General features: G+C 48.6%; 1 protein-coding gene across 1 annotated transcript in view; it reads right to left on the minus strand.

Annotated features, from left to right (window-relative positions):
• Positions 1–1,949: 1,949 nt before the first annotated feature.
• VANGL1 (VANGL planar cell polarity protein 1) overlaps positions 1,950–21,736 on the minus strand; it is a 55,108-nt gene continuing 35,321 nt past the window's right edge. Inside the window, exons 5-8 of the mRNA XM_047871363.1 lie at positions 16,038–16,171; positions 14,380–14,512; positions 13,252–13,486; positions 1,950–9,087 (exon numbers count right to left, since the gene is read on the minus strand). Of these exons, the coding sequence (XP_047727319.1) occupies positions 8,827–9,087; positions 13,252–13,486; positions 14,380–14,512; positions 16,038–16,171 (763 nt within the window). The 3' untranslated portion in view covers positions 1,950–8,826. The remainder of the gene's footprint in view (positions 9,088–13,251; positions 13,487–14,379; positions 14,513–16,037; positions 16,172–21,736) is intronic.

The following is a 21,736-nucleotide window of genomic DNA, read 5'->3' on the forward strand; positions in this document are numbered from 1 at the left end:
ATATAAAATAAAATAAAATAATAAAATATGAACACAGGAACTCTTTGGCTCAGTGAGGAAGCTTCCGATGTGTGAAGTTCTTTTTTTTTTTTTTTTTTTAACATTTATTTATTTTTGAGACAGAGAGAGACAGAGCATGAACGGGGGAGGGTCAGAGAGAGAGGGAGACACAGAAATGGAAACAAGCACCAGGCTCCGAGCCATCAGCCCAGAGCCCGACGCGGGGCTCGAACTCACGGACAGCAAGATCGTGACCTGGCTGAAGTCGGACGCTTAACCGACTGCGCCACCCAGGTGCCCCCCGATGTGTGAAGTTCTTTAGTCAGGTAAGCACAGTCACCTAGAAATACAGGCACCATGACGGGAAGCAAAGCGGCATGGGATGGCAGCAGAAATCCCAGACCCCACTCTCCGGGAACAGGATAACCACAGCCACCTGACTGCGCATTTATTGTAATGCATCTGCAGACCCACATGCTTGCAAGGTGAACTAAGGACCTCTTTGGAATTAATCTGGCATTTTAACAGTCTGAACTCTTCAGAGTAGCGATGGCTAGAATGCTCAAGGTTAACCCTAGGACCCTACAAAACACCAATGATTCCCTTAAAATAATCACATGTGATTAGACTGTGGCTGGTAGCTTCAGCCCTGAATATGCTATCGTGTTCTCATTCACTCATTCGCTCAAGTATTCAATCAACGGCCCTTTGACGCTTGTTCACACATGCGGATCACAGAAGGCAGAAATGAGTGGGTGAGATGGGAGCGCTGAGCAAAAAGCTAGAAAAGGAAAATGTTTAAAGAAGCTGTGTCAGTCCTACAAATGCATCATCATCTTGTCTGAAATAGTACAAATTCTCAGAACCTCAGTAACACATTCAACTGTAAATACAGAGAACACACCCAAAAGTCGAATGCAGTTTTTGTTTTTCTAGGTCAACCTTAGCCTGTAAAACCAGAAGATGCTTGCGTGACACGTTGACACCAGCAGGGAACTGCCAAGTCTCTCCGGAAGCAGGGACAATGCCCACGTCACGCCACTGCTGGTGAGCCCGGTCTCCGGCACTGGGCGTGCAGGTAGTGACTTAACTGGTGCCATTCTGGTATCTCTCACTCCACTTCCGTAATCTGATAGTTTATCATCTGATATTCTCAAAACTCTTCCAAAATTCCATAGCAGTAGAATGGGCAGTGAATGAAAAAGAGAGGACTCTTTGGCTTATGTCTGCAGGCAACTTTAATCTTTTCTCCAGCAGGGTTTGCTTGTGCAGATATAAAGTATGCACGTCTTGGCCGATGGCCCAGAGAAACAGGATTTGTCAATAATCTATACAGTGAATATCTTCAAATCAATTGCTTTCTCTGACCCCTGTCCATGCAACAGGTGAGAATTTGATTGTGTGCTATCAGCATTCTATCCAGGTAAAAAGTAGCTGAGTGTAGCAGAAGGCAAGTTCCAACATTTCTTTGGAAAATAATCAAGTTCCTTTTAAATAGACCTACCTATCTGAAATCCCTCAATAATTAACATTGAATTACCAAGCCACTCACCAAAACAATCCAATATTTACCCTCCCCCAACAAATCCAGGGTCTGACACTTTTCTTCCTCCCTACTTAACTCCAGGATCTTTTTTCACTTGCTGATTTATTCAAAAGGCCCATTTGATCTTCATGTTTAGAGCCTACGATTTTAATGTTCAGTTATCTATTCATTTGAAAACATTCTCTTGAGCATAAAATGATCACAACAGATAGTTTTCATTACAGTGGCAATCCACATTTCATTCAATCTATCATTATAATTGTCTTGGTTTTCACAGAACCTTGACGTGTTTTTAAGAGGGTATCAAAATCATACAAGAGCGCAAATGTTCCCTAAAAAAAGAAAAAAAAAACACCAAACAACTTTTTAGATTGAAATAATCACATGAAAAAAAGAAGCCAAATACAATTTGGGAGTTCAGTTTATTTTTCAAGTTTTACAGTATAAAAAAATGCAACATGTAAAATGTTTTAACAGTTAATTGGGATTGGGGGTGGGACCCAAAAGGGGACCAAATGACTTGGCTGCCAGGTACGCCGTGTCAGCTGTAAACACTAACATTGGTACTGATAGATGTCACAATGAGAAGACATCTCCTAGGATACACCTTGTGCATGTGTGTAAGTGTCTTCGTGCAGATGACTGCTGGTTGATCCATTCATTTAGATGTTCGAAAGGCCTCATCAGAGCCTATTCAGAAGTTCTCATACATACGTGGTGACGAGAGCAGAGACTGATTAGCAAAACTGCCCCCTCCCGGTTACAAAAAGCACAGTATCAACTACCAAGAAAGAACGCAAAGTCCCCCGGCCCCGTTTTTGCACAAACCATTCTGGCTCCCTCAGACACAGACAGACGGTTTTGTCATGGAATCTTCCGGGTTGTAGATCCACAAGTGAAAATTTCTTTCAATACAAAAGCAATTTGTTGGCAAATGAACTTCTCTGAAGACCTGACTCGGCCCTGCTGGCCTTCTCTCTAGAGTCTTTGTTGAGTAAGTGGTCATTCACCAGGTGAGTGATGTTCACCACCCCCATGAGTCAGGACCCAGCCGTTCTCATTCTGGCCAGTGTCCTGTACTCTACACAACAGTTGTACTCACAAACGACTGCTTGGACATCAAGTTTGGGTAATGTCATAATTTAGGGACCTCAGGGGAGTTTGCTATTTAAATAACCCTACAGCAAATCCATTATAAAAATAAGGAATTACCACCAGAGTTCGAATTTTACGATCGTTTTTCTTGAAGAATGATGAACCACATGAAGCGAATATTCCATTGTTTCTATAACAGAGGGGCACCTCTTCCTACCTGGCCCCTGCAATGGTGACAGTGTGCAACGATCTGAATTCCCTATGACGTGAGTCAAACTAGACTTGTCACCCACAGATCCCATGCCTGGGTCCCATCACTAATTCCCTGAGCGACAGTCTCTGGTCCTCAGAGATGAAGCTTTCCTAGGCTTTGGGCTTTTGGGGGGCTTAACGACTCCTAAATGACCAGCTCCTTCAGAATGAAAGCTCATGTTACATGGGCAAACTCCGATAAATATAAGCAAACACAAAACCAGACAACTGTACATTCAAATGTCTGTATGCAAAACTTATTTCAGTGCCAAAAGAAGTGCCAAAGACACTCTGAAGACCAAAGCCTTGGCATTTATCACATTTGTCCCACTGCGCCCCACCCCTCCCAGGCTCAAAGTAAGAGTGCTTTTATTCCCCTAAGTCAAACCACTGGTGTTTTCAAGCTGCGAGACATCGTAATTGTAGATCCTTAGTGCCATATTGGAAGTAACCTTTCACTTAATGCTTCGGCTGTTAGAGATCTGTTGTTGTATCAGGGAAACTCTAAGACAACCCATTAAAAGAGATTTATTTTACAGGTGAAACAAAGCAAACTGGATTATCTAAATAAAAATGGGACAAGGCCTGGCAAGGGAGACTCACAGAGTCCCCAAATTCTATTTTATTTAGCAGTTTTACAGTTTCTTTTCTACCCTTTGGAAATCTGTGCCAATCCCTAAGGAGCAGCCATGCTGAGAAATGAGAGCCCCATCTTCGTTTTCCTGTCCTTTACGGAAAGCAAACAGCAGGAGAGAAAAAGGTAGTCTGTACTCCAAGGAACAAAACTTAAAGGCATCGGAAGAGAGGAAAACTGCGTTTCCAGAGTTCTGTTTCATCAGTTCTGTTAAAACTGTTGAGGGCAACTGTGGGGAAAAAGGGTGGGGTGCAAAGTGCTTGCTGAGAGCACCGATGTCACGGGGAGGCCAGGGACCCCCAGTTCCAGAGCTCCTGAGGCGGGGCCTGTGGGTGGTCTTTCTCCCACCCTAACCAGGTGAAGCAGAGCACCAGCGAGAAGCTTCCTCAGCTCAGGAAGAAGCCTGGTCCGCCCTCTGCCCACCTGCCCAAGCCAGCAGGATGGAGGCAGAGGGCCAGAGGGGCAAAAGCAAAGGGTGGCTGCCAGAACAACAGCACCTTGGTCGTGCTGGTTTTCCTGGGGGTGGGGCATTCTCAAATTCTTTCAATTAGAAATCGCAAGAAACATGCCAGCACCATAGAGAGGTTCCCCCTGGGGCCACAGCTCTGGTACAAAGTGAAAGAATCGAAGGGATTCCACCACCTCCAAGGAACCCTCACCCCCAGGTTCAGATTCAAGGTCAAGTGTCCTCAGGTCCCTCCTCCACATTCCCAGATGCCAGATCATTTAGGTCACACCTCGAGGTACAGAGAGCGAGGGGCTGGAATCAGACATTAGATTTTAAATCCCATTCACTAGCCATGAGACGTGAGACTGGTCCCTCCCTCCCTGATTGTCCTCCTTCTCACCTGTTAAACTGAGATAACCCTGCATCCAAGGAGTTCCCATTCTAGAACAGCACCTGACGTGATACCTGAGACCCAGTGTCGGCACCCTTCTCTTCCTTGTCTGACCAAAATATGTTTTGTCAAAAACATGACCTGAAATCTAATTTTCTAGGCATCAACTTGGTTAAAGTGCAATACAGCAACTTCAATGTAGTGTCTAAATTACCTTGATTCACTACTGCCCTGAATACCATTTAAGAACTGTGCTATGGGCTTAAGAACGACTCATATTTTATTAACGATGGAATGTGATCACAAGGTTTCATAGTAAATTCACAGTAGTGATTTATTATTTTTTTTTTTTTTGTAACAAGATCCGTAAAGCATAAACACTACCCAGAAATACTTACATCACTTTACAATCGCAGGATCGCTGCTGGACTATTTAAATATTATGTTAACATTTCTGTGCTACTTTTAGTAATCAGTCTTATCTTTTTTTATGAAGCTCAGTTTTTAAGTTATATTCAGAAACATAGAATAAGGCTTCCAAGGTAGTGAACCTGGAGCAGCAGAAAGCTTGACCTTTCTTTCTCTGCTTCTTACTGTTTTCAGGTCATAGGGTCCTGAGGCAGGAGAGAGTCTAATGGATTGTCTGCAGGACATCAAAATTTCCAGAAGACACTTTTATGCTAAAGCCATTTACTCCTGGGGAGAAGCCAGTATAACTGATGGAAAGGAATATAGGAGCCAAGGGAGAAATAACGTCCTTTAGAGAAGCCTTCCGAAGGATTGGGTGCTGTTAGGAACTCTCTCCACCATAGGGTATGGGGGAAACACAGACACCCTCAAGACACTCATCCATACAAACACACGCATCAATTACCTGCTGACAGAACTAACCCATCTATAGACAACACAGATGTTCAGATGGCTAACATATAAACCAGACGCCGCCTGTCTCGTAAATTACCCTCACGAGAAATGCACACAGATATGGAAACACATACCCACAAACAAGTGTACGTCCCCATTTAGGGAACGCTACATCACAGAGCCCAGCCAGAGGGCGTGTGAACCAAGGGCCCGATTCTCTTGGTTTTGTGGAGTGACTAACACTCACTTCCCCAGGCGCCAGGGGTGGGGGTGAGGAGAGTCAGGGTAACTAATTCCTACCATCTCGACAGAGGACTTGCCACAGAGATACAGCTGTATCTAAACACATGCATGCAAAATGAAGGGGAGCCATAAGTAGGGTGAGAGGGGAGGGGGACACCTCATCTCATCACCCCCCCACACACACTGAAAAGGCGCTTGAACTCTAGCAATGAGCCACAATGCTGCATGTGTGCATGTGCGCGCACACACACACACACACACACACACCTCCCTCCCCCCCCCCCCCCCACCAGGGCCACCTACCTCCACCCACCTCTGCACAGAGTTTCTCCTGGCCGTAGATGTGAAAGGGAAGGACAGAGAGGGAAGACCATGAGAGCCAGGCAAAAACCTGGCCAAGCATTTTCTCAAGGGCTTTGTGACCTTCAGCATTAAGTATTCTGGCTTCTGACTTAACCGATAACGCAGAGGATGAATAAACCACAAAGCCTTAGAGTTCCTTCCCCCTCTAGGAATGCAGACTTTTTAACTGTAACATGCAGTTTGTGGACGATTGAAAATTATAATCACCATCAGAAGTAGGCACCGAAGAACAAAAATTACCCACTGGTTAAAACAGCAGCAGGGAACAGAGTGATCTCAGGCACGCACTCCTCATCGGGGTCCTCTACTCCTCACATTGAACATTCATGTTTTAATACCTTACGCTGAAAGTTATAGAAAATCTATAAACATTTAAGGCAAATGAAATCCTGACTCCTCTAATGTGAAGTCACCTATATTTTACTAGCCCTCAGGCAGTTTACCCTCTTTTAAAAAGAATAGCCTTTTGGTTCCATGGACTGAAATGAAAACGCATCGTTTTCGATTGTGTGATGCAGCTTTCTGAAACCTTCAATCTCTTTAATGTCACTTACAATGTTCCCACTGCACCAGCAACTCGAGTTATTAAGGTTTTGAAAGTGCAAAGGCTTTATCCAAAGATCCTGCATTTTATTTTGTTCTTCTTTCAAAGGGGACTCAATACGAAGCCAGTGTCAAAAATCGATATCCAATTTAAAACCGAAACAATAATTTCAGAAAGGCTGACATTCTCCTATGCAAAGACTGGGGGGAGGGAGGATGGGGGGAGGGGAGAGAGAAAACAAATTCCTTAATTTAAACCCTTTTTCACCCTGCTGGGAATACATGCACCAAGGCAGTGACGCCAACGTAACTCCTGGGCTGGGGACTTAAGATCGGGTCGGAGGCACAGTATTTTAGAACGTTGATGAACAGTGTCATTACGAACTACGTGTCCTGTATATGAACTCTACGGACTTACGGTGTCTCTAGCTGCTGTGTCCCTCCCTGATGCAGAAGCCTCTGACACCCTTAGCCTGGGACATTAGAACTGCTGCACAGCCAAAGTCTCATCCACTTACACCTTTCCTCGCCCCATCTCCCAAAATAGATTTCCTGAGAAAGATATCATAAGGAATGTCCAGTTTGAAAGGACCTAAAGGCAACAGCTAGGAAAAAAGCACCATGGTTACATGGTATGTGTTTTTCATAAACAGAACCATGTAGTGACACAGCACATCCTGGCTCGAGGCCACACTGACTGGTGTCTCCTTTCTGCTTTTCCAACACTTATCTTTTCGAGCGGAAGGCTGTTGATTCGAGAATGCTGTTTACTTTTTCAGGTACAGGTGCGTTACCAATATCCAAAGCCAATTGTGATTTTCAAAAATGATACACAAATACTGCACCACTTTTGGAACGCACAGCCCAGTAAGGGTATGTGCCAACACACACACACACAGAGAACATTCCGACAGCGTTCTCCTTTTCTAAAGCGAGGTGATTGAATACCCCCAACTTCCTGGGAAAAGCAAGGCCAAATACTTTGTAAAGGTTTGCCGTGATACAGGAAGGCAGACGGAGGCACAGACAGGGGCTCCCTTACAGCAGGCCTCCGCCGGGTCAGCTTGCCACAACCCCCACCCCCAAGCCGCGGCTGCTCCCTCTGGCCAGGGGGTGAGCCCACTGAAACCAGCGGCATTTCAGAAACCGATCACAGATGAATGGCCCGGGATCCTAAGACTGGCTCCCTCCCTTTCCTTCTCCCAAGCTCGGCCGCTTACCCAATCCCTCTCCCCACTTTCCCAATAACTACAAGAAATTCCAGCACCAGGGCCAAAGCAGCTCCTTCCCTGGTGCTAAGTGGCAGAAGTGACGAGTTGCACAGTGATGGTGGTCAGAAAGCAGGGAGCGGACAGCAGCAGCTGTCACTGCGCCGGGCACTGTTTGGTCTCCCGTGGCAGGGCAGCCGGCTCTGAAGCTTTGGCGAGGACTCATCTCCGCGGGAAATGAGAGGCTCCGAGCTGCACCTGCCAGTCCCTGAGTCCCGGTGTCAGTCTTCCGCCTGGTCCCTATGAGCAGCCGGGAAGAGGACCGGGAGGGGAGGGGCTCCCACTGCAGCCTGGGAGGGACAGCCTAGCAGGCTTGCTCGCCCTGTGTTCTAGCTGGTAGGCACTCTACGCTTCCCTGTGCAAACAATCCCCGGGGCCCACTGGAGGCGGCGCACAAAGCCTGCGAGCCCGCGTGAAGAGCCAGCCTTCCCTGGCCGGTGTGTGGTGTGTGCAGGGGAGGGCAGGTGGAGGGAGATGGGTGGGCAATCATGGGGTCAGGAAAGGTCTACCTGCTCAACTCGAGGGAAGCAGGGTCAGAAACAGGACAGGCAGGTTTTCTCCTTGGGGGAGAAAACAACATAAAATCACGTAGAGCTGTAAACGGATAGTGCACATTTTCTGTCGTGACCTCTCTCTGCAGCACTTAAGGCAACAAAGAACAAAGATGAAGGCAGGCGTTTCCTGAACGGCCCGTGGCTCCCGTGGGTGATGTGGTGCTGGACGTTTACTTACACAAACACATATGTGGACATGTCGCGTCTGGTTTCCGCGAACAGAATAAAGATGTGTCCCCCGGGAGCTCTACCAGGGGGTGGACCAGAAGTGACAGGAGGGCGTGGTCCTGGACGAGAGGCGGGGACTAGATGCTGTAAGGCGAGGCTCCTGAGAGCCACCAGCTCCGCTTTGGTTTACAGCTGTCACAGAAGCGCCAGGGAACAGCTTCTAGAGAAGTCCCATCCACAGAAGTCAGATGTCGTCAGTCACTGTTTTCCAGGGTGGACATCCCCTGCTTCCTTCCAAATAAAGTGCTGATGGTGAAAGGACACTGGTCTATCATCTGCCAGTTTCAGTCAGCGATGAAGAAGAATAAAAAAGGATGCCCCTCTGGTATACATATATATATATATATATATATCTCATATATTTTTTTTTTGTAATAAAGCCACAAATATAAAACTTTTAAACTGAGGTCTCAGACTGTAAGCGAAGGACAAATTTGTGAGATTTGGGGTCTATGAACTCTTCTGAGAGTACGATGAATGGAATTTTCTTCACATTGACCACGAGGCTGAAGTCCAAGCATTTGAGGACGAAAACGATTCCATCCCGTAGTCCGTTAGTGACAGCCTCATCACTGACCAGTCTCCACTGCGTCGAGAGCCATCGCTCCTTGTCATACTGCAGGGTGGGGCCTGCGCTGAGGTAACGTTCCAGAAAGGCCTGGAAAAGAGGGGAAAGTCCATCAGGGAAGAATCACCCCACGCCCACGGCAGTGCCACCAGGGGCCTATTCATCCTGTGCCGATGAAAATGTTTCCCAGCAAACCAAGATGGAACCCAGCTTATCACACCGTATTCCCATCAGACCCTCACAACGGAGACCTTGTTGGGTAGGGAAACCTCCTTGGACGTCCTCATTCCCCTCTGCCAACTTCCAACCAGAGGTGGGGCGGGGTGGGGGTGGTGGTGGCTGGCATCCGAATCTGCCCGGAAGCCATCGCTGAGGCACCAGCCCAGCCAAGGCTCGGCCCCACCACACATGCCACCACTTGTCCCTGTGCTGGGCCTGCCTCCTCTTGCACGGACAGCTCCTCAGGGCAAGGGCTGGCCCCGAGGGACACCAGGGAAATGTAAGCCTAACACATAAAAGGATATACTTGCACGCTTGAAAATGCATGCTGTACCATTCACAGGTTGTGTGACTGTGGACAAGTCATTTAACCTCCCTGTAAGTGGAGAGAGTAACAGCTCCTAAGTCACAGGGCCACTGTGGGGATGAAAAGATTACCTCCAACCATCGCATGGCACAAGGGAAACCCAACCAGTGTGAGCGATGGTGATCTCCCGTGGGACCAATGTGCACAGGGCAAGTCCGAGGGATGCCAGAGCCCATGTCCTTGTCCTTCTGCTCCAACAGTGCTTAGCTCCTTAGCTCCTGGGAGTTCTTGGACAGCACCCCCTGCCCCCGTTCCGCCCCAAATGGTGTCCACATGCACTGTTCCTCCTGGGCGTTTACATCTCCTCAGACCACCACCTGAACCTCTGGACACATGAACACACCCTCCTCCAAGCGCTTATAATCACTGGCCTGACTCCCGTGTGACATTCGGCTCAGCGGTGTATTAAATCAATAAATACACTGATTAAGCTGCAAGAAAAGAATGAGCCAGCAATTCAGACAGGATATATGGGGATATAGCACTCTGGTCCTAGACACAGGATGGTTTCTATGTGCATCCCCTTCCTTCTATACCTCACTCTGCTGCCAAGTATATTATTTCTGATCTGTACGCTTATATTCTAAGGCGGGAAGTACAGCCATGCCTCAACATCCTTCTAACATAAAAACAGCTCTTACAGGGGCACCTGGGTGGCCTCGTCGGTTAAGCGTCCGACTCTTGATTTTGGCTCAGGTCATGATCTTACGGTTTCTGAGATTGAGCCCCTGCTTAAGATTCTCTCTCTCCTTCTGAGCATCTGGATGGCTCTGTCGGTTAAGCATCCGACTTTGGTTCAGGTCACGATCTCATGGTTTGTGAGTTCGAGTCCTGCGTCGGGCTCTGTGCTGACAGCTCAGATTCTATGCCTGCTTCAGATTCTCTGTCTCCCTCTCTCTCTGCCCCTTCCCCACTCATGCTGTCTCTCTCTCAAAAATAAACATTTAAAAAAATTTTTTTTAAGATTCTCTTTCTCTCTCTGCCCCTCCCCTGCTCATCCTCTCTCTCTCTCTCTTTCTCTCTCACAAAAAAGAAACAGCTCTTATGAATCATGAGAAAAAGAAATAACTCAGCAATTAGAGAAATGAAATTAATAATTTATAGAATAAATATTAATAGAAAATTAACATAGTAAAAAAGATGTTCTACCACATTAATAATTCAAGAAACAGGAATTAAAATGAAAAATATTTTTTTTCCTCTTATGTGGACAGTGATTAAAAAGAATGGTAACACCCAACACGCCAATTGTGTGGGAGAAATAAACAATCCTATCTCAGAGGCAAAAGTGTAAAATAGTAACATGCCTAGGAAGGACAATTTGGCAAGATCTGTACCTTTGATCTAGCTGTTCCTCTACCAGAAATTCATCTTTCAGAAATAGTTACACAGATGCACAAAGACATGTAAAAAAGATATTTGCTGCAACCCTGTTTAGACCAGGGGTTGGCAACATTTTCTCTAACGTAAATATTTTCAGCTTCACAAGCCACACTCTGGCACAACTGGTCAACTCAGTCTGTGGAGAGAGAAAGCAGCCATAGACGATATGGAAATAAAAGGGTGTGGCTGTGTTCCAATAAAACTCGATTAACAAAAACAGCTGAGCCCTGGTTTAAACTAGTGAAAGATCTTAATCCAGATGTGCATTGTAAGCACTGGTTAAACAAATCATGCTATTCAGTGGAATAAGATGCAACTACTAAAGAGAATGAGTTAGATCTGTAGGACAGAGATCTGGAAGGTACGGACATGGGAAAACAGCCAAGGGATCGTTTTAAATGAAAAAAGCAAGTTTCCAAACTGCGTGTGTGTGTGCGTGTGTGTGCATAAGCTCCCATTTGTGGTTTGCTTTTTTTTCCACTTCTACTTTAGACAGACAGACACACACACACACACACCCTCTGGAAGCATACATACTGACTCCTTATCACTACGAACAGTTTAGGGTAGTAGAATGGAGAGTTCCCTTTGCACATTGTATTTTTCTTTAATGCCTGGATTTTTACACAAAGAAAGAGTGTGAAATGAGTTTTAATTCAGAAAAAGTATACATTTTTGTTTTAAATGTTTATTTTTGAAAGAAAAAAAAAAAGAAAGAGAGAGAGAGATATGGAGCATGAGCGGAGGGGAGGGGCAGAGAGAGAGAGAGAGAGAGAGAGAGAGAGAGAGAGAGAGAGGGAGACACAGAATCCGAAGCAGGCTCCAGGCTCTGAGCTGTCAGCACAGAGCCCGACGCGGGGCTTGAACCCAGAAACTGTGAGATCATGCCCTGAGCCAAAGCCAGACGCTTAACCCACTAAGCCACCCAGGCACCCCAAAAGTATACATTTTTTAAACAAAAACGAAAGCAACCAGGACAGTAAGACATCTCAAATAAAAGGAAAACGGCTTCCGTTCCACATGGTATCAGCTATCACTTTGCATGTGTAGATGTATCATACTCATACTTTCTTGCATTCCGTTTTTTGTAACTTAATATTCTAACAAAGATTCTTCTATTTTTAACAGGTGACATCCCGTGATTTATAAGCCACTGTTCTATTTTTAGGTGATGGCCAGCGTGGAGTTATTCCAGATTATTTTGCAAAAATCACCTTCATGTATATTTGTGTATGTATCTGACTGCGCTGAATACTTTTTCTAGGAGAGGAATTAGTGAGTCAAAGGAAATGGAAAACCTTACAGACCCCCACTGAATATCTCTGTATTGCTTTCCTGACGGTTGCTACTGATGAGTGACAACACAGCCACACGTTGTACACGTACAGGGCGATGCGTGTACACGGGCCCTTAGAACAAAAGCCACCAATCATTTCATGAGCACTGTATGCCAAGCTCATTTACTCCCTACCTTGTGATTTACAAGTCGTGTTGCCACATTTAACATGACTTTCACACAACAGGCCTATCGGGTAGATGCTGCCGCTGTCCCCATTTTATAAAAGAGGAGACAAATGTAGAGTGACTTCTACAAAGTCACCAACCAATCAACTGGTGGAGCTGGGATCTGAGCTCCCCTCTGTCTGGTGACAGGTCATTTACTCTATTCTGCTTCCTTGGCCACAGCCCTCTCTGAGATGCACAGCCGTTTCCTGCAATATCCCTGAAAGTATGCTCACGTCATAATTCAAAACACCATTCAAGTAAAACTAACTCCACGACATCCAAAACGCCTAACAGAGTGCTGGCATTCCTTCCTCCACTGATAACAGTCATTTATTCAGTCCTTACCATACGACGGGCACTGTTCTAAGCACTTCATATGAACGAGCTCTTTGAGTTCCCAAAGCAGCCCGATGAGGTAGGTATTAACCATTAGCCCCAATGGATAGAGCAGGAAAGTGAGGCACAGAGCCATCGAAGCATTTGCCCAAGGTGACCAGCTTGTTGGTGGAGGAGGAAGGTTAGAAGGAGTCTGCTCAGTTCCAGAACCCGCCGAGTCCCTTTAACTACTGCCTATACTGTCTCTAAGTCAAAGTCCTTCCTCTGCGTGAACCTAGAGGCTGTCAAAGGGCCATTTAACAAAAACCAATTGCACCCAGATAATACAAAGTTAAGTGGGAGTCATGAATTCTCATGAGTCGGTGCTTTAGAGAAGACTTTGACCATATCGCTCCCGGGCACACCCGACAGCGGGACCTCCCAGGCTCAGGGACAGGTGGCACCTTGGGGGTCATGCTGTTGGTGATGCAGAAGGCCAGGTGCTGCAGGATGCTCTCCATGCTGTGGTAATGCTGCTGTCGAGTGGTGCGCAGGTATTTCTGCAGAGCCCGGGCCATGGAGGGGAAGATGGCCTGGGCGGCCTCCCGGGGGTCCATCACCTCCCCTGGGGCTTTCTGCTGCTCTTCGGCCTGGAGACGCTGGATGTGGATGAAGGCCTCCTCCACGGCCACCACCAGCCTGGCGGGCAACAGAACAGTCATCAGGACGGGGCCCGCTGCAGGCTTGAGAGCAGAGCGGTGCTAAAGGGTCTGGAAGGGCCCCCGCCCGCCTCTGCGTCCCGGCCTGCCGCCAGCTCACCCAGGGCTCACCTCCTTAGCTGTCACTCCAGATGGCTGAGAGGGGACAGAGGGAGAAAGGTAGGCAGGGGAGCCAGAGGGGTGAAGAGGAAAGAGCCCTGGGACGGGGGGATGACCGCTCAAGTCGATTCTGCCACGAACGAGCTCAGGGGCCTTGCTTCAACCCTTCCATCTCCACAACGAAGGGTTACAGGAAAAGAGCTGCAAGATTACTCAAACTCTGGCCACACACAGGGCTCTGCACACGCTGAGGGGTGGCCGGCGGTTCAGAAGCAGCCTTGCAAAGAACCAGAGCTGTATCCCCCTTGATCCAGCCACCCACACCAGCAGCCTCGGGGGGAAAAGGAAGGAAGGGGCCCAGCATCCATGATGGAAACCAACTTTGTCCGCTTCCGTTCACATGATCAGAACTTGGAAACCAACAAGGGCCTGAGGGTGTAGGAGGGGGGCCCCTCAAAGCGTGGGCCACGCAGCCCAACGGCTTCAGCATCAGCTGGGAATTTGTAAGACGTGCAGATTCTTGGGCCCAACTCCAGCCCCACTGAAGAGTAAGTCAGTTACTTTTGCAGGTGGGGCCCGGACCCTCAGATCCGTGCTTTAATAAGCCCTCCCGAGGGCGCCGAAGTATGAGAAACCCTGGGACGGGAGATACTCCTAAGGCTTGAGCGTGTCACGTTTACACATGGAGATTTCATTCCGGCAGTAAAAAAATAAAGAAATAAAAAGTCTACTATGACAGGGGGTTATGTCGGGGTGGGGTGGGGGGCGACAGACCTTGCTCTCCGCTTCTTCACCCGCCGCTCGTGCTCAGCCTCTTCATAATACAACTCGTTGTGGCTGGAATCTCGGCGCCGAGCGGCAGCAGCAATCATGGCCCGGGACTGACCAGTGGCATTGTTACTGGGGCCTTTGGGGAAGGACAGTGGAGGCGGAAGAACGGTTTTAATGCCATGGGGCTGCAAAGTACAGCAGAAAGCCAGTACCTCGGTCTGTCAGTACCGTCTACCCGCCTACCCGCACATACACAAATCTCAGAAGGAGCTTCCCAGGAGGGTGGACAGGACCTCCTGTATTCACATTCAGTGCGCTCCCTGGGGGAAGGAAATCTCCCCCAAACCCCCTGGGATCAGTGGAAATGGAGAAAGAACTCAGGAGGAGATGATTAAAACGTTGGCCCAAAACAACACACGGAGTCCGCTGAAGAGGTTACTCACCATCGGCTACATAAAGTTTCAGTTTGGCCACAAAGGGTATGTGGAACATCACGTTTTGGCAACAAGACAACGAGACAGAATGACACGCAATGGGGAGAATGAGGACAGAGAAAAAAGAAAGCCAAGGGACACGGAGACACAGATTACGCACAGGACAGCAAGCCATGTTGGAATATCACAGTGGTCACAGTGTTTATTAAAAAAAAAAAAAAAAAAAAAAAAAGGACTTGAGGTCTGGCAATATGGCCCGTCTGTTAATACAGACTTGGAACTCGCGGCCCTGTTCCCAGCTGCCCACAGACCACCTTCGCTTTTCAGAAGGACAAGGCAGATCACATGCTTTCTTCTGTATCAACTACTTAGTTTATAACTTGGTTTCACTTGTGGGAATTTATGCTAAGTTTTCAGAGCAGGTGAAATTTACCAACCCTCTGGGAATCCCACCAGAGTGCATATCTCATGAAACCACCTCCCCCCGCCAAAAATGGGGAGGATATCGCCACTAAAAATTGACACCATTCATAAATCACTTGACTTGTTAACAATATGATCCTCTTATAGGGTCTGCAAAGCTCTTGCCCTGACCCAAGGCACTGAGCAAGAAATGACACTGTGTCCTGTTTCTTGCACTTAACCATCTGATAGCTCTGAAATGCAGCTCTGACGTTCCCAGGCTGGCCTCTTGCCTCCGGCCACCCACTCAGCCCCAGCTCCTAGCCAGGATTGAGAAATCCCTGTAAGTATCTCACCAGATGCCTGAACTACTGAAAGTTACGGACTCCATGGACCTAGGGAGCTGAGTCTGTGGGTAGCTTATCCAAAATTTCAAAAGCGGCTTTCTGAGCAGGATGCAGGAAACGTACATCACTATTGTTTTCAATCAGAAAATCCCAAAATGAATGAACCTCCCACATGTGTGGGCTGTAAATCAACATTCCTTTGAAAGTATGTCTGCCTACAGAAAGAGAGAGAGAGAGAGAGAGAGAGAGAGAACGAAAGAACAAAAGGAAGAAAGGAAGGGAGGGAGGGGGAAAAAAGAAAAGGAAAAAGAGAAGCAAAGCAAAGCAAAAAAATGGTTCTGAACTGAGAATGTACCATAGAGATGGACACTGAGGGGAGGGAGAACCAAACAGATGGACCATAAGGTTGAAGCTAAAGAGTTGCCCAAACTGTGCTCCCTAGATCCACCAACGAGAGACACCATTTCAAGGCACGTACCATCTACATTGTAGACTTTCAGCCCGGCCATGTGTTTGGCTGCTCGGAATTTGGAGGCTGTTAGGAGATTGGGGTTATAGATGGTGAAATCTTTATAGTAATTTTCCAGAACCACCAATGCTGCTCGCTGGATACTGAGAAAAGAGGGCAAAATTAATGCAATGCTTTTTCATTGAATAAGCAGGTCCTAAATGAAAAAAAAAAAAAAAATCCTCTTCTGGAGTCAGGACACCAAGGGTAACCTGGCAGACTGGCAGCGGCTCCTGGGTTTCACCACCCCGTTTGTCTCCGGGACGAGAATTTAAAGGTGAGACTGAGTTCCGTCCTCAAGCGGCTCTTGTGCCTTCTCCCGGGCTATGTCATTAGCCACATCCCACCGAGACAACAGCTGAGAAAGGAATCAGTTATAACTTAGATTTGCTTAGGCTGCACGGAACTTTCCCGTTTTTCTCAGTTTACAAACGAGGGAAGCGAGGAGCCCACAAGGGTCAAGAGCCTTACAGATGGTGGCGGGGCTAACAGGTGAAGGGACCAAGTGTAGGTTCAGCTTTCTCAGGTCTCCGTGCAGGGGCTCCCTCTAAGCCCCATTACCGCTGTTGTAAGGAAGGCTGGGCTTTCGGTTTTCTAGAAATCAGAACCAACTACAACCACACAGGGCAGAGGGCGCGTGATAGAAGCCGGCTCCAGTGGGGCGCCTGGGTGGCCAGGCTGGCAGCGCGGGGCCTGCTTGGGATTCTCTTTCTCTCCCTCTCTCTGCCCCTCCCCTATTCACGCTGTTTCTCTCATAAAATAAATAAATACAAACACATAAATACATAAGTGCATGCTGCCTGCAGATATTAGTTAATCCCGATCCCTCCTCTGGGTTCCATCCTATCTGCCCCAGGTCAGCTGGAGCTCCGTGTTTCAGAGGGAGCAAGACCCCTTGAACCCTCAGCTGAGACCTTGACCTTTCCTGGTCTACCAGGCCTTCTGCCCTTGGCCCTCTGCTGTCTCTGGCCCTCAGTAGAGGCATATGCAGCAGGCTCTCCTTGCCCAAGGTCAGGCCCCTAGGAGCAGGGAAGAGGTAAGGCCAACAGGTACAGGGGCAGAGGAGGGAGGGCGTCCACGCTCCCTACTGGCGGCAGAAGAACCTGCTCTTGGTCAGGACACTCACCACCTCAAAGAAAAACTTGGGTTCATACGGCACTGATTTTCGCATACTGTCGTGTCTGACTCCCACAATCATTCCAGGTAAGAAAACTGTCGTTCAAAAATCTCTGACCAGGGACACCTGGGTGGCTCGGTCAGTTGGGCATGGGACTCCTGGTTTCAGCTCAAGTCATGACCTTGCAGTTTGTGAGTTCTAACCGTGTCGGGCTGTGTGCTGACAGTGTAGAACTTACTTGGGATTCTCTCTCTCTCCCTCTCTCTCTCTGCTCCACGGCTGCTCGTGTGCTCTCTCTCTCTCTCAAAATAAATAAATAAACTTAAAAAAAAAAAAAATCTCTGATCGGCACACAGGAGAGCTGGAACTCCAATCTGGGTTTACAAAGCTCCAGCCTATGCTCTTTCCTTGCGACACGTGGCCCCTGTGGGACAGTGTACGTGCTGACACCAACTCCACAAATTTATTTTTATCTTGCCCTGCTTATTTTCCTTCCTAGCCCCTGCTAAGTGGGTGAGATTACCAGGGTCACTCACAATAGCCCAGGTGCCAGGACAGGGTTGCCCTCCATTCCTGGATGGCCACTGTAACTCTCTGAGTGGCTCAGGGATGTGCACTTCACAGAAAGACAACATAGCCCCCTAACCTATCAGCTGGACACTCTGTCAAACCCTGGCTCGGCTCCCCTTGTTTGGCACAGAGTCTAAAAACGATCCAGAAGTCAATCAGCTAACCTCCCTGATAGCAGGGCCATGGCAACGCTACCCCACTTATATCCCAACAGTGCTTCAGTCAATCACTGGTCTGCCCTCGGCTGCTGCTTAGTATCAGCCTCGACAGGCACACTCACAGGAGGCTGGGAGAATCTGGCGAGACCAGCCCTGTATAATGGAAGTCAGAGCCCTACGAGCAAATGCGCGTTTTGAAAGCCCTAGTCATCCAGTCACACGGCCGCTCAATATCCCTTCCACATTTGAGTGCTTCCGTCTGCCCAGCCCCGGGAATGCAAAGGCAGGACGCAAGGGGCTGCTCGTTAGCCAGCCCTACAGAGAACCCAAGCCCTGTGACAGCTGACGGGAATACGTGTGGGTTGAGGGAGCGCAGGGAAGAGTGCAGGGAAGGTCCAGACTCCCTGAGCAAGCCAAGGGGTCCCTGAGCCGAGGTTTTGTGTCACAGGTCTTAAGTCTGCTCAGTGGCTCTCCAGCTCAGAACGACCCGGGCTCCTCCTTGACGGCTGTCTCTGGTATTTTCCAAAGCGGGGCAAGAACTTCTTCACCCCCACCCCTCCATCCAGAGACTCTCTGCAGCCTGATCACACGTGCATGCGTGTGCACACACACACACACACACACACACACACACCCTCATAAGCACCCATCCCACCCCCTTCCCAGTGCACTGTCTCTCCAGAGGCTCCGGGCTCGGTGAGACCAGAAGTCCCCGCACACACAGTGTCTCAGTTCATGCACACAGACACGCTGGCGTGCAAATATTTCCTCCCACACTACCATATGCACGTGAAAGGTGAAAACATCCCTAGGCTCCTGGATTCCAGCTGAAAGTTATTTCCCTGATCAAAACTTAAAACTTAAAGGGCAACTCACAGGCTATTCTCAGGCCCGTCTTCAAAGCAAACCCTCTTGTGGTTGCTGGGTTTGGCTTTTCTGTCCAGCCAGGCCGCAGAGAGGAGCCCAGGGGATCCCGCTAACTCAGTCAGGGCCTGCTAGGCAGGAGAGGGAAAGCTGGATGGGAGCCCGGTGGCCCCATTTCCCAGCCTCTCTACCCCGAAACCACAGACAACGTGCTGTGCTGCCTGGAGAAGGGATGTCCTGCCCAGGCGCAGCTCCAGCACGGCTTTGCTTGCCGGGGTGCCCACCCCACGCCCTGCCTCCTTCTGGCACAGGGCTGCGGGCAGACACTCTCCAAACCGGGCAAGTCCACAAGCCTCCCTCGAAGCCCACTTACGCCAAAGCCCAGGCGGCCCTGGGGAGCGTGCAGGGATGGGGCAGGGAACCCGGGAAAGGAGCTGCTGATGTTACCTGTGTGGCTCTCCGAGTCCCCGAGAACCTTTGCTCAGGAAAACTGTTCAGTTCGGAATGAGAGGGAAAAGTCAGGCAATGCTCACCTTCCCCAGGACTGTCACCTCCACAGAGGTACCAGAGTTTCCCAGAAGCAGCCACGGACCAGGCCAGCCCCACTCCAGGCTGACAAGCTGACACAGGAGCTGAGGGACTCCCCTGGGAAGGTTAGAAATGCCTCTAAGAGGGGTGCATGGCCTCGTCCATAGAAAACCGTCTGTGCACCACTCAACAGATCTAGCAATGTCGGGTACAGAAAGCTCCACATAACTAAAAATAACACATGACTGAAGTCCCAACTTCAAAAAACTGCTTGTGGGGCGCCTGGGTGGCTCAGTCAGTTAAGTGTCTGACTTCGGCTCAGGTCATGATCTTGAGGTTCGGGAGTTTGAGCCTCGCATCAGGCTCTGTGCTGACAGCTCAGAGCCTGGAGCCTGCTTCGGATTCTGTGTCTCCCTCTCTCTCCGCCCCTCCCCTGCTCAGGCTCACTCACTCTCTATCTCTCTCTCAAAAATAAATAAACATTAAAAGAAAATCTTTTTTAAATGTTTGCAAAATCTGGATTAAAATGTGGGGCATCTGAGTGGCTCAACGGTTAAGCATCAACTCTTGATTTTGGCTCAGGTCGTGACCTCACTTGGGCTCTGTGCTGAGTGCAGAGCCTACTTGGGGTTCTCCCTCTCTCCTTCTCTCTCATGTGCTCATGTGCTCTCTCTCAAAACAAACAAACTTTTAAAAAAAAATTCAATACGGGGCGCCTGGGTGGCGCAGTCGGTTAAGCGTCCGACTTCAGCCAGGTCACGATCTCGCGGTCCGTGAGTTCGAGCCCCGCGTCGGGCTCTGGGCCGATGGCTCGGAGCCTGGAGCCTGTTTCCGATTCTGTGTCTCCCTCTCTCTCTGCCCCTCCCCCGTTCATGCTCTGTCTCTCTCTGTCCCAAAAATAAATAAACGTTGAAAAAAAAAATTTAAAAAAAAAAAATTCAATATGCCTTTTTTCACCTTTTTAAAGACAGTAACCTACACGTGACTTAAGCCTTGTTGGTGACTCAGGATGAATGTTTCATGTGTTAATTATGAGCTGTGCCACGTACATAGCCCCGTGAAAATGTCAGACCCCACAGGAGACAGAGGCCACCTGTCCCCACGCCCCACGCTGGGTACTCAAGGCTGTTTCTTCACATCTCTTCTGTACTCCAGCCTTCACTGTGGCTATCAGATTCCTTCCTAGGTGCTGTCTCCCTACCCGCCTCTGGCAATCATCTTTCTGTTCTCATACATCCTCAGCCTGGGTATAAATAGGGAAAAGGGCTTTGGCGGACCCAAGTGAGGAACTCTGCTCCAGCTAAGTGACATCTGCTACGGCACGTGAGTCTGAGGTCTATTTCAATCCAAAGTCTAAGGTCTTTTTCATGTCTATTCTGGATCTGGATTCATGCCGTGGACTGAGTCTGTCCGATAACTGACTGTAGGTTAAAAGTAACATGCTACTAATATGGCATTTGGCTTCCAGTAAAAGAGCAATTCAGCAGCCACTGAGGGGACATCCTGCAGGGCACCAGTGCTGGCCTCAGCCATGGCCCACAATGCCAGGATGCAGGAACACCCTTGTCCTTGGCCGTTGTCAAGGTTCAGTATCTTTCTGCGCCTCTGTCCTTCACCATCTTCCAAACTTGGGGTCTTCCAAGGCCCAAGCAGGCCCAATTTCTTTTAGGAAGCCTTTTCTAACTCTCTGGTCACCACTGATCTGTCCCTAAAACGCACAGCGTCAACAGCCACCACACAGGACCTGTGGGGTTTTCAAGCGTGCTACTCTCCCTCTTCAGCAAGGCCATCAAAGTCCCCAGCGTGCAAGGGACACCTCCTATGACTTCCCCCAAGTACATACCACTCATTGGCTCAATCTTGCTCCTGTAGGAAACCCCAGAATTCCAACAGGCATATGATCAGTCCAGAGCATGCATTTCATAAAACCATGGGGTTTCCAAGGCAAAAAGGGCCTCAGAGATGGAGAAAAGCAAATCTTTCAACTCGTCCCAGTCTCCAGACCAGCCGTCTCTGGGGACGGAGCGGGGGCAAGAACAATCAAGTTGGTGAGAAACCTGCCATCTCTCTTATCGCCGTCATATTCCGAGAACTAGTAATCTGACTAAACAACCCTCACGCGGAAACCCTGTATTATAGGCAGGTGGAGGCTGATGTACAGATTATAGACATGGCCTCACCCAAAACCCACGGCAAGGACCACCCCCCCAAGATAGAGAAGGCTGAGCTCAATCGATAGGGGTCGTGTTCCAACATACACCCCTAGATCACGATCCAGGGAAATAACTGCTCACAGACCACACGGATTTGTGGAAAACAGCACGGTGATAGGCAGAACTGTCACAGAAATTCCCTTGAACCTGCACGTAAAGACATGGACAGGAATGCCAGGTATGTGACAGACCACACGGACGATGGAATATTTAGGGTCA

The sequence above is a fragment of the Prionailurus viverrinus genome, chromosome C1 (genome assembly GCF_022837055.1).
Source record: "Prionailurus viverrinus isolate Anna chromosome C1, UM_Priviv_1.0, whole genome shotgun sequence".
NCBI classification, from domain to species: Eukaryota; Metazoa; Chordata; class Mammalia; order Carnivora; family Felidae; genus Prionailurus; species Prionailurus viverrinus.